Source organism: Chiloscyllium punctatum, chromosome 15, assembly GCF_047496795.1.
Source record: "Chiloscyllium punctatum isolate Juve2018m chromosome 15, sChiPun1.3, whole genome shotgun sequence".
NCBI lineage: Eukaryota > Metazoa > Chordata > Chondrichthyes > Orectolobiformes > Hemiscylliidae > Chiloscyllium > Chiloscyllium punctatum.
Window position 1 is genome coordinate 61780871 of NC_092753.1, and position 12965 is coordinate 61793835.

The 12965-nt window shown below is 38.2% G+C and overlaps 1 protein-coding gene across 1 annotated transcript in view; it reads left to right on the plus strand.

Moving 5' to 3' along the window:
* Positions 1 to 12965, plus strand: part of LOC140486308 (importin subunit alpha-5) — a 65961-nt gene that overhangs the window by 34573 nt on the left and 18423 nt on the right. The window contains exons 5-9 of the mRNA XM_072585277.1: positions 464 to 558; positions 1969 to 2100; positions 6433 to 6521; positions 9117 to 9216; positions 10507 to 10670. Of these exons, the coding sequence (XP_072441378.1) occupies positions 464 to 558; positions 1969 to 2100; positions 6433 to 6521; positions 9117 to 9216; positions 10507 to 10670 (580 nt within the window). The remainder of the gene's footprint in view (positions 1 to 463; positions 559 to 1968; positions 2101 to 6432; positions 6522 to 9116; positions 9217 to 10506; positions 10671 to 12965) is intronic.

Sequence of the window (12965 nt, forward strand, 5' to 3'; positions counted from 1 at the left end):
TGTCTTGTGCAAAGCAGTTAGTTAAGAAGGTGACACGCCATCTCTCGAAGGCAATCTAGCCTTATCAGTGAAAACCAAATGAAAAGCATTGAAATAGTTTTAGAATCAGCTTTGGCATAGAAATGAAGAGCTGAATGCAATTCTGTGCACGTAAATTATGTACTTCTATGTTTACTGTCTACAAAATAGCTACATTTATATCTTAGGGCATAAATATATTCATTATCTGATAACACTTGAAGTAGTGTTTGAGAACACAAACCTTTTTTTAGTTCTACGATGCATTTCCTTGCACGTTGGTTATAGTTGAAGTTCTCTTCTATCTTCTATAGATAGAAGGAAAGTGTACGGCATAAAAGTGTTTAATTTCCGTGCTAACCTGTTAGTTTGGAAATTTTGATTGAGATGAGCTGAAATTGGAAAGAAACCATTTTAATCCAGTATTTCATGTCTTTTTCAACAGAACCTAATCCTCCTATTGACGAAGTGATCAACACACAAGGGGTTGTGGAAAGATTTGTAGAATTTCTCAAAAGGAGAGAAAATTGTACATTACAGGTAATCTAAACATACTGATATCTGCATTTGTACTTTTTGTAATAGTGTTGCTCTGTATGCAGTTATACATCAATTTCTGAAAATTGAACCTCTATAATCTGCTCGTGGTGTGAAAAACAAGTTTAGTTCTTTAACTTCAGAAATCACGAAGCAATTGTACGATTGTCCTGCATTATCGAACAGAATTTCATCTCTGCAACAGTTTGTGGATTATAATGGACAGGTATAAAAGACTTGGCATATGTAAAATAAAGCAACAGTTGATCTGCAGGCCTCCAAGGATTGTCTGCAAGAACGTTTTCGATTTGGTTTTTAGTCATCTTGAGCTATGGTCGTCACTGGCAAGGCTAGTAATTGTTTTCCAATGTTAAATTTACTTTGTAGCTTTGCCTATTATTTGCATGAATAATGAAATAAGTATAATTAATGCTGGCCCAATTATCCTGTGGGTGCTCTCCATATTGTAGTGAACCATTAAATTCACATACATTTCAGTTTCTGGAATGCTGCTGTTTACTTAAGTGCTAGTGTTTGTGAGGAGCTCATAAAACTACTCTAGCAATTTATATCCCATTATTCATGAATATGGTGCAGTGATTTTTCCTTGGCTGCCTTCCAAAAACATTTTTCTGTTTCGGGTAGAATGAAATCTGCATTAGTGAGCAAGAATGTCCTTTATGCAAGTATATAGGATAACTATTTCCAATTTTAAGTCGCATTTATTCTACACGAGACTTCACAAAGTGTGAATGAGCTCTTAATCTAAATCACACATTGAAATATTTGAGTACAAAATGTCACTGTTTTATATCATAAGCTTGATATATTTGAAAGTTAACTAAACTTGTTGTATCATGCTTTAGAATAATTATTTTCTAATGTCTCATTTTACTCCCAGTCTGTTCTGCTATAACGTTTCTTCAACACAAATTGGCTTTAACACAATTGAAGAAGTTATACTGTATTTGTAGAACGCGAACTTTCCTTACCTGTGTTGGCTATCACAATATATCGGCCCCATTAGTTTAAATGGCTTGGCTACTGCGTGATTTTCTTATGCAAGATCGCACAAGAACAGAGCTATCATGTTTTATCAAAACTGACTGTAATTGAACTTTTTCCTTGTTTTATTCCGTTTTGTCATTGCTAAGTTCTAAGATGTGTGAATAAGAAAGAAAATTTGTTTGCTAATTTTTATTTTCTATGGGTCCTATACAACTTTGAAAGAGAATTTTGGGGTTTTTTTTCTGTAAGATATTTATATGGTGATACACCATTTTCAACTTTTATTACTTGTCTTTTAAAGTTCTGAAACATGATTCTTCACTTTTTGAAAAAGTTTGATTGCTTTGAACTAGCAAATATTGATACCAGTGTAACCATTGGTAATTGTAATTTTCTTCAATGTAGTTTGAAGCAGCATGGGTTCTGACAAATATTGCATCAGGAAGCTCATTACAGACCCGTGAAGTAATCAAGGCCGGTGCTGTCCCTGTCTTTATTGAATTGCTAGCATCAGATTTTGAAGATGTACAGGAACAGGTAACTGCCAGTTTACTGTTGTTAATCTTGTCTTCAAATCATTTTTATAGTGATGGATGTAAGTTTGCTCGTTGAGCTGGGAAGGTTTGTTTTCAGACTTTCATCACCATACTAGGTAACATCAATGAGCCTCCGGTGAAGCACTGGTGTTACGGGCTATTTTCTATTTGTTTAGGTTTCCTTGGGTTGGTGATGTCATTGCCACAGAAAATGTCAATTCCTGTTCCTTTTCTTAGGAGGTGATAAATGGGATTCAAGTCAGTGTTTGTTGATAAAGTTCTGGTTGGAATGCCATGCTTCTAGAAATTCTCGTGTGTCTGTTTGGCTTGTCCTAGGATGGATGTGTTGTCCCAGTCGAATGGGTATCCTTCCTCATCTTTTTGTAAAGATACTAGTGATACACTGGGACAACACATCCATCCTAGGATAAGCCAAGCAGAGACACACACGAATTCCTAGAAGCATGGCATTCCAACCGTAACTCTATCAACAAACACATTGACTTGGATCCCATTTACCACCCACTGAGGAAAAGAACAGGAAATGACGTCACCAACCAAGGAAACCTCAACACATAAATAATAAGTGGGCCATACCACCAATGCTTTGCTGAAGACTCATTGATGTAACCTAGTATGGTGACAAAACATCTGAAAACTAACCTTCCAGCTCAGCTAGCAAACTTACATCCAGAACCCCAAACTGAACTACAAATCTTCTCAAAACTCACCATTTTATAGTGAATTTGTATGTTTTTCAGGTGATTAATGATGATTGCCAATTTAAAAAGAAAAGGAGCTAATTTGAGTCCTGGGAATAATTAATATTTCTAAAATAAGTGGTTCATTATGGACTAATTTTTTTTTTTAAAAGTAATGGAAATAATTACACTATTGAGCTATTTTTACAACAGTGGCAAGTTAATGCCCCTTTGCCTTTTCCTTGTTAATTGACTACATTTTATACAGGTACACCACATAGTCTTATAGGAATCCTGTAAATATCTTCCAAATATTTTACAGGATGACTGCGAATGACGGTTGGGAAGGAAGTTTAATGCCACTGAATAGAGATTCTGATTTATTTCACCATATTAAATTGCCATTTAATGTATTAGGTACCTTTTTAAGTTGACGCTCTGTCACTCAAATTCATTTGAGGAAATAAATTGGATAATATCAGTGCTGTTTCAGATCATAGCAGTTTCATTGTCTTCAACTAAGTTTTCACTTTTTATAGAGAATCATGGGAGATAAGCTAATGGTGTCTCAAGAAGTCATTGTCAAAAATTGGGTGCATTGCTAAATTTTTATAGCAAAAAAAAAGGCCCTTTTTAAAGAGCTATCACTGTCCTTTAGGTTTATCTCTTGTGATTCTGCATATTTAGAACCAATGATAGGTGCATTCGCAAACAATTTTTCATAAGTTTGAAAGCAGCTGTGTATAAATCATGGTGATAGAGCATAGTACTGAGACACATTTGAGTGCTTGCAAGATATTTGTGTCAGACCATAAAATGGAGGAGCAGATGGAGACCATTCAGCCCATGGAGTCTGTTGCACCTTTTGAGATCACAAGTGATCAGATACACCTCAAAACAAAAATCAAAGCCTGCAGATACTAGTAATCAAAGAAAAACAGTAATTGTTGGAAAAGCATAGCTGGTCTAGAAGCATCTGTGGAGAGAAAGCAGGGTTAACATTTTGGGTCCAGTAACCCTTCCTCATAACAGAATTTTCCACTCCATTTACTTGCTTTTATCCCATAACCTTTGATTCCCTTAGTGGTTTAAGCATCTATCAACTTCAGTCTTTTAAAATACTTAACAATCCAGCCTCAACAGCCTGTACGCTTTTTAAGAAAGATTACACAAATTTATAACCATCTGAGCGAAGAAATTCATCCTCTTCTGTCATAAACATGCAATCTCTTATTCTGACATTATGCTGTCTGCTCCTCAAGGAGAAACAACAGAAAAGGAGAAGACACTGACTTTTTGGTAATGTCCTAGGAAGCTGGTTTCAAATCTGACCTTGGCAGATGGTGGAATTCAAATTGAATTTTAAACAAATCTGGGATTAAGAGTGTAATGATGACCCATGAAGTCTGAGTATCAGAAAAACCTACTTGATTCACTAATGCCCAGGAGTTCTGCCATCTTTTCATGGTCTGGCCGACATGTAACTGCAGACTCGCAGCAATGTGGTTGACTTTTAATTTCCCTCCAGGCAGTTGGGGAAGGGCAATAGATACTGGCCTGGCCAGTGATATCCATTTTTAAAAATCATTTTGCATGTACTCTATCAAGACCCCCATTTTCAATAAGACCACCTTATTTGTCTACATTTCAACAAGCACAGGCTGCAGCTATTCAACCTCTCTGCATAAGACAGCCTGTCCATACCTGAAATCAGCTTCCAAAGCCAGAATATCTTTCCTTAGTTAAGGGACCCAAAACTGTTCACATTAGTCCAGCTGTGATCTGACTAGTGCTCTACATGGTCTTAGCAAATCTACTTTTATACTCCAGTCCCTTTGAAATATTTCATTTCATTTGCTTTCCCTGTTATCTGCTGAACCTGCTAGTTATTTTTGTGATTCATGGACAAGGACTCCCAAATCCTTCAGACTGCAGAAAGCTTCAGAACCCTCCATTTAAATTACAGATAACACTTTGTTTATTAGATATGTTTAGAGGTGTAAGTAAGCATATCAATATCAATGGCGACCAGGTTCCAAATGATAACTAATTAGTCAAGTTAGATTCAGGGTGAGTTTGCCAGTTGGATTCATAATTAGCTTAACAGCAGGCGAAAGTGGTAGTGGATTATTTTTCAGTCTGGAGGCCTGACACTAGCTGTCTCTGGGTCCTCCATTTTGTCTTTTTTATAAAAGATTTGGATGAGAATATAGAAGGCATAGTTAGTAAGTTTGTGGACAACACCAAAATTGTTGGTATAGTAGACAATGAAGAACGTTTTCTAAGATTACAAGGCGATCTTGAAGAAGGAGTTTAATTTGGATGAATATGAAGTATTGCATTTTGGTACAGCAAACAAGGGTAGGACATCTACAAGTAATGGTAGAATCTTGCATAGTATTGTAGTACAGACACACCTGGGGGTGCAGGTACAGATACTTTGAAGTTTGCATCACAGACAGAGTGGTTAAAAAGGCATTTAGCATGCTTAACTTCATTTCACACCGCTTTGAGTAGTGGGCTTTGGAAGTCATGTTCCGATTGCATAGGACATTGAGTTTTCTTCTGGAGTACTGTGTCCAGTTCTGGTCACCCACTTATAGGAAGGATATTGTTAAACTGGAAAAGGTTCAGAGTATATTTACCAAGATGTTGCCTGGTATGGAAGATTTGAGTGATAAGGGTAGGCTGGATAGCCTAGGACCTTTTTCATTGTAGCATAGAAGGTTGAGAGGTGGCCTGATAGTTTAACCCTACCTATACCCCTTAGTTTATAATGTTAGGTTGGAGGATTTCAAGACTAGGGCACTCAATTTTAAGATGAGAGGAGAGACATTTCAAAGATATGAGGCAAATGCTTCACAGTGTGGTTTGCACGTGGAATGAAAATCCTGACGAAGTGGTGGGTGTAGGTACAATTACAATGTTTGAGAGATGCGTATAAGTATACGAATAAGAAAGATTTTGAAAACTTTGGACCAGGAGCAAGCAGATGGGACTAGTTTAATTTGAGATTGTGTTCAGCATGGACAAGTTGGACTGAAGGATCTGTTTCTGTGCTTTATGACTAGTTCCCGAAGCTCATTTCACTATCTCGAATGTGCTGTGATTTCAAGATATGGATATCAAGCTATGTGAGGAGAAGGGAAAAAGTGGCAGTGAAGTATAAGATCATCTGTGATTTAGTTGACAAAGTTAAAAATCTCATCACCAGGTTACGGTCCAACAGGCTTATTTTGGACTGATCAGCTTTTGGACCACTGCTCCTTCAGGTAGCTGTGGAGTCCTTGATAAAGGAGCAGTACTGAGAAAACTAGAGCTTCCAAATAAACCTGTTTGACTGTAATCTGCTGTTGTGATTTTTAACTTTGACGACACCAGCACCTCCACATCCATGATTTCATTGAATAGTGCAGCAAGCTAGAGGGCATATTTTGCCCCTATTTGCTATGTTCTCATGATTATTTTTTTTTTAACCACTGACCAGTTGTCATTGCAGAGGCACTAGAGAATGCATCTTTCAGTTGAATAATCAGTGATTTTAAATGTTTATTCAGGGCTTTTGTATCTGCTGTCTGAGTCAGTCAAATATAACATCTGAGGTTTTTGTTGCTCACTGTTTTTAATTGCAGGCAATCTGGGCCCTTGGCAATATTGCAGGGGACAGCACCATGTGCAGGGATTATGTGTTAGACTGTAATATACTGCCTCCTCTCATTCAGTAAGTTATTTTACATTTTTTTAAGTGTTTTAAGTAAACTAGAAAAAGCAGTCTTGCCATATATTGGGATAAACCAAATACATATCACATTAATTCCTTTTAGATATTGTTCTCAGTTTTTATTAAACTTGTGCCTCAGGTTAGAAGTTACCTACATGGAACTTCTCCCGTTTGACCTTATGTCTCTTAAAAGCACTTTTTTTTTAAACTTCAGTTTCACAAGTGTGAATGCTCTGTAATGTTCCATCAGTTGACTAATTTTTATTTCTCACGTGTCAAGCTGGAGAAAGTTAATATGCAATTTGACGAAGTAATATGCTACAATGAAGCCTAATTCTGTCCTTTGTTCTCCAAGTTTAGACTTTTCAGCAGGGTGCTTAGGAAAGATATAAAGAAGTTACCCTAATAAGGATTCTCCAAATACTAGGCCAATGAAGTTGTGGGTCACTTACAGGAATTGGCCATTCCTTGTCACTGCACAATTGAGTTCAAATCCAGACCAGAGTTTCAAAAAAGTATTATAACAAACTGGTAGACTCCATTCAGTGTATGGAGTTGTGCTAAACTAGAGAACATATCTCAGAATTAGCTTAACGAATTTATAGCCAAAATCCAGCCCATGCTTTTGATAAGTCAGAGTTATAGAGATGTACAGCATGGAAACAGACCCTTTGGTCAACCTGTCCACACCGAACAGATATCCCAACCCAATCTAGTCCCACCTGCCAGCACCCAGCCCATATCCCTCCAAACCCTTCCTATTCATATACCCATCCAAATGCCTCTTAAATGTTGCAATTGTACCAGCCTCCACCACATCCTCTCGCAGCTCATTCCATACGCATACCACCCTCTGCGTGAAAAAGTTGCCCCTTAGGTCTCTTTTATATCTTTCCCCTCTCAGCCTAAACTTATGCCCTCTAGTTCTGGACTCCCCCACCCCAGGGAAAAGACTTTGTCTATTTATCCTACCCATGCCCCTCATAATTTCGTAAACCTCGATAAGATCACTCCTCAGCCTCCGACACTCCAGGGAAAACAGCCCCAGCCTGTTCAGCCTCTCCCTCTAGCTCAAATCCTCCAACCCTGGCAACATCCTTGAAAGGGTTCAGAAAAGATTAACAAGTTTCACAACATCTTTGGGATAGGATGGAGACCAGAATTGCATGCAATATTCCAACAGTGGCCTAACCAATGTCCTGTATAGCTGTGACATGACCTCCCAACTCCTGTACTCAATAATCTGACCAAGAAAGGAAAGCATACCAAACACCGTCTTCACTATCCTATCTACCTGTGACTCCACTTTCAAGGAGCTATGAACCTGCACTCCAAGGTCTCTTTGTTCAGCAACACTCCCTAGGACCTTAAGTGTATAAGTCCTGCTAAGATTTGCTTTCCCAAAATGCAGCACCTTTCATTTATCTGAATTAAACTCCATCTACCACTTCTCAGCCCATTGGCCCATCTGGTCCAGATCTCTTGTAATCTGAGGTAACCCTCTTTGCTGTCCACTACACCTCCAATTTTGGTGTCATCTGCAAACTTACTAACTGTACCTCGTATGCTCGCATCCAAATCATTTATGTAAATGACAAAAAGTAGAGGACCCAACACCGATCCTTGTGGCACTCCACTGGTCACAGGCCTCCGGTCTGAAAATCAACCCTCCACCACCACCCTCTGTCTTCTACCTTTGAGCCAGTTCTGTATCCAAATGGCTAGTTCTCCCTTTATTCCATGAGATTTAACCTTGCTAACCAGTGTCCCATGGGGAACCTTGTCAAACACCTTACTGAAGTCCATCTAGATCACATCTATTGTTCTGCCCTCATCAATCCTTTTTGTTACTACTTCAAAAAAATTCAATCAAGTTTCTGAGACCATGATTTCCCACGCACAAAGCCATGTTGACTATCCCTAATCAGTCCTTGCCTTTCCAAATAAATGTACATCCTGTCCCTCAGGATTCCCTCCAGCAACTTCAGTCAGGCTCACCGGTCTATAGTTCCCTGGCTTGTCTTTACCGCCCTTAAAAAGTGGCACCACATTTCCCAACTTCCAGTCTTCCGGCACCTCATCTGTGACTATCGATGATACAAATACCTCAGCAAAAGGCCCAGCAATCACTTCTCTAGCTTCCCACAGAGTTCTCAGGTACACCTGATCAGGTCCTGGGGATTTATCCACCTTTTACTGTTTCAAGACATCCAGCACTTCCTCCCCTCTGTAATCTGGACATTTTGCCAGATGTCACCATCTATTTCCCTACAGTCTGTATCTTCCATATCCTTTTCCATAGTAAATACTGATGCAAAATATTCATTTAGTATCTTACAAGGTTGCCTCTCTTGTGTTTTTAAACTGCAGCTTTCCAATCACTGGTCAGTGTCAAGACTTTAATCTCCATCTCTAGTAGTACTGATTCTTAATCAATCAACTTTGCCAAACTGATCAGGGAAAAACTACCTTTCTAGAAGTATTTAAATATTGATTACCATATGTTCTGGTTTTAAAGATGAAGAGACTTTTCAGATGTGCATTTCTGTACTTAAATAATTAACATTTAAAAATAATTTTGTTTTAAATGCTTAGGCTGCTATCAAAACCTAACCGATTGACAATGACTAGGAATGCTGTTTGGGCATTGTCAAACCTCTGTAGAGGGAAGAATCCTCCTCCAGAATTTTCAAAGGTAGTATCCATCCAGTGACGCTACAGTATACTTTGTTCTTTTGGGAGTGAAAAATATGATTTGGAGAACGATATTTCAATTCTATAAACTGATAATCTTGTTCAAACAGTTTACATCTATTGGATGCTTGTTAAAATCTACTGACAAAGTAGCCTTTTACTGTTGTTTTTAAGGAGTAAATTTGCAAATATGCAAACAATCAATATAGAGCACTCTTCAAGAATGAAATAGATCATTGGCATAAATTGTTTGTATACATATCCAGCGTAATGTACCAGTTCATACCCAAAGCTCACCATGTGATTAAATGTTGAACCTTTGTGGAATTAGATTCTCTAAAGGAAAGTCCAAGACAACTTGACTTGTGAATCAAACCAATCAGTTCTGATGACCACTAATTTTCTGCCTCTGCTTTTGTATTGTGAAATGATGAAAGAGTGAGGTTTGAATATTTTATTTAATGCTATGTAGTTTTGAGAGTTTGTTCTGAGCTCCAGTGAACAAGATCATGGAGTGTCATTGCATAATTGATCCTATGAAAGCAACATTTGTAAATGATACTAGAAATCTGAACTCAAAACAGAACATGTTAAAATACCCACTACATCGGGCAAGATCAGAAACAAAAGAAAAAAAATTAACATTTCAACAACCTTGAATCCTCTAATACCAGGGTTTCACCTCTGATGTAGGAGGGAGCACTGAATGAAATCCAGTGAGAAAGGGAAGGTAAAATCGAATGCATCTGCTGTACTCAATAACTGCCCAGTAAGTGACATCAAGAGACTTGGGAATCAATGTTACTGGGTAAATCAAAATTATTGGGCAATATAGCAAGACTTGCATGGACAATTAAAGGAAGCACATCCTAAAAAGCCTTCTCTTTTTAAAAGTTGGAGAATCAATAATCCAGTGATGCTATTACAGAATTTTGTTTTGATCATGAAAACACAATTATACTGGAATGCCATGAAGAGGAACACGAAATAATTTTCATGTATTCATACTCACTACCTAAATATTTATTTTTATAAAATATTGCATTCAGATAACAAAATATTTGACAAATCCCCCAAACGACATGAGTTTTACCAGAGAACATTGCATTAAAGCAGCTAGGATATCTTAAAATTAGTTAGAAGCTGCAAGTTTTGTGACAGTTCTATATTTTTTTTTCAGTAGGCGTTTAATTTTATTTTGTCTCTGAAATGATATTGTCAGCACGATAACTCCTTACCCAGGAGAAAACAGATAAGCTGTATATTGAATTCTATTGTATTTCTTTCCTAGGTATCTCCCTGTCTCAGTGTTGTGTCCTGGCTGCTATTCCTCAATGACATAGATGTTCTGGCTGATGCCTGCTGGGCTTTGTCGTATTTATCAGATGGGCCCAATGATAAAATCCAAGCAGTAATAGACTCAGGAGTTTGCAGAAGATTAGTGGAACTATTGATGCAAGTTACTTTTTAACTCTTAATTTTAATTCTTTGGCTAGGAATGTCTTTCTTTATATCTGTTTATCGTACAATCATACTCCTCTGATAATTTTGAACTGCTAAATAGATGAAAAATCACTCTTTTGTAGAGGCATAATGTTTTTGTAGAAACCAGTTTCCTTCTAATGTATTCCCTATCCAGTTTCTGAAGGTAGTGGCTCTCCTGGGTTCAATTCTGCACACTGTATCGTAGCCTTCTCATGGTTACTGCTTTTCACGTCTGTGCTTAGATCAGTGAAGTTTGGCATCCTACTTTGCAAGAAGGCTTAATGCGAGTACAAGTACCATTACAGACTGTTCAAATGACTTACAAATAAAATGTGTTTTCAAATCCCTATCAAAGTAACTTGTTCATGGATCAGATTCTGGAGGCTTAAGTTATTCCTTTGGCAACAAAATAAATTAAACCGAACCTTGTGTTTATACACAACAGCAAAGATGCTGGATTTCTGGGGAAAAAAAACATGCTGGCAATACTCAGTAGTTAAGGGCAGCATCTGTAGAAAGAAACTGACACTTCAGGGTTAGAACTTTTTCGTAGTTCTGATGCTTCAGGTCATAATGACCTTTTTATATTAACTGTTTCTCTATGTATATTTGTAAGCAACCGCTTCAGACATGTTTTGACATCTCTGGAGCAGGTGGGACTTGAACCCAGGTTTTCTGGCACAGAGGTAGGGACACTGCCAGTATGGCATAATAACCGTCTGTACTACAAAATGTTCTGGTTGAGATCCAAGCCTCTTCTCTTGCAGCTATTTTATAACTTTTTTTTTTGTTTTTTTTTTGCCCCTCAAGCTTTTAACTGGCATTCACAACAGAATAGCTTCCAGAAGCGAACAGAGTTTCCTTTTAGATGAAACATACACCTTCTATAGATGTTATGGCATTAGTAATGGTGCAACATTACTGGTATGAAGCACTGGTTGTCATTGGGTGTATACGCCAGATTTTTTATCATAATAAATCAATAGGCACCAATGTTAGAAGGATTTTGAAATGCAAGAATTGTTTCAAGAGGTCAAGAGAATTCGAAGCCAGTACAGAGGAACCTCGATCATCTGAATGAGATGGGTGGGCACTATTTTTTTGGGGATTATTGGTTTTATTCAGTTGATCAATTCAATACCTTTCCTCTGGGGCTCGGAGTTTTCTATTAAGTCTGCTCCCTGTTCAGACTAAGCAGCAGCACACTGCATGCAAGGCCCAGCCCCACCCACCCCAACCCCATCCAACACTGCCCCACCGTCCGCCCCCACCCCCACCCCTTCTCCAGGGCAGCGGGACTGGACATCCACAAGACTGCTGTTGCTACTTCTGCCTTTTTGGGGGGTGAATCTACAAATAGCACACGCATGCACACACACCAGGTTCCACCTTCGCCCTGTACAGGGCAATGTTGAAAGATCATCTGGGGAAGGGGTGTTTTGGGTACATGTCTGTGTAGAACTCCAGGGAAAGTGTGGCGAGGGAGAGAGAGCGTGTGGGAGGTGAGTCGTTTAGAGACTGTGCCTGTGCTCCCATCAGTCCAGGACTGTTCCCGACAGCACTTTCGATCACCATCAACAAAACACTGTTGGACACAAGTCTTTGATGTAATGTTTCTGTCTGGACCACTGTCTCCTTCGGATAATCCGATTTTCGGATAATTCTTATTCGGAAAATTGAGGGTTCCTCTGTATTTCTGTCCATTTACTAATAATGCTGAAGCATGTGAGACAAACCCTCTAACATGTTGAATAGGTAAACCAAAAAACCGTATCCTGTTCCAAAGAGAAAAGGGCTCAATTTCTTTCTATTTTGAAGCTTAAGCAAGAAAGATAACCCATTTTAACACTATTCTGCAACTGCATCTATGCAGAATAAATGCAATCTGATTTAACAAGTTGCCCTGTTTTACACCATTTCTCACCAGCTGTGTTGCAGACAATCTGATCATTTTTAATCTAAATTACATGCCATCAGGTATGGATATTGTTGAAAGTGTCAAGTTTGCATTTCAGTAATAGCTATATGTCAATTTGTCAATATGATTACTGTCTTGTTGAAGCAGCTACACCTACCTAGAAATCTCTGCTTCCAGTTAGTGATTCCCTCCAATTCCTGTTTGTGTCAGCAAGGTAATTAAGTCAGTCTGAGTGTTTGAAAGTGAATCAATCTGTTCATTTTTAGTGGCCAGAAAATAATTTCACGTTTCTGTTTCTCGTTCACATATTGCATCACTTTTAAAGAGTAACAACTTCTTCCTTAATC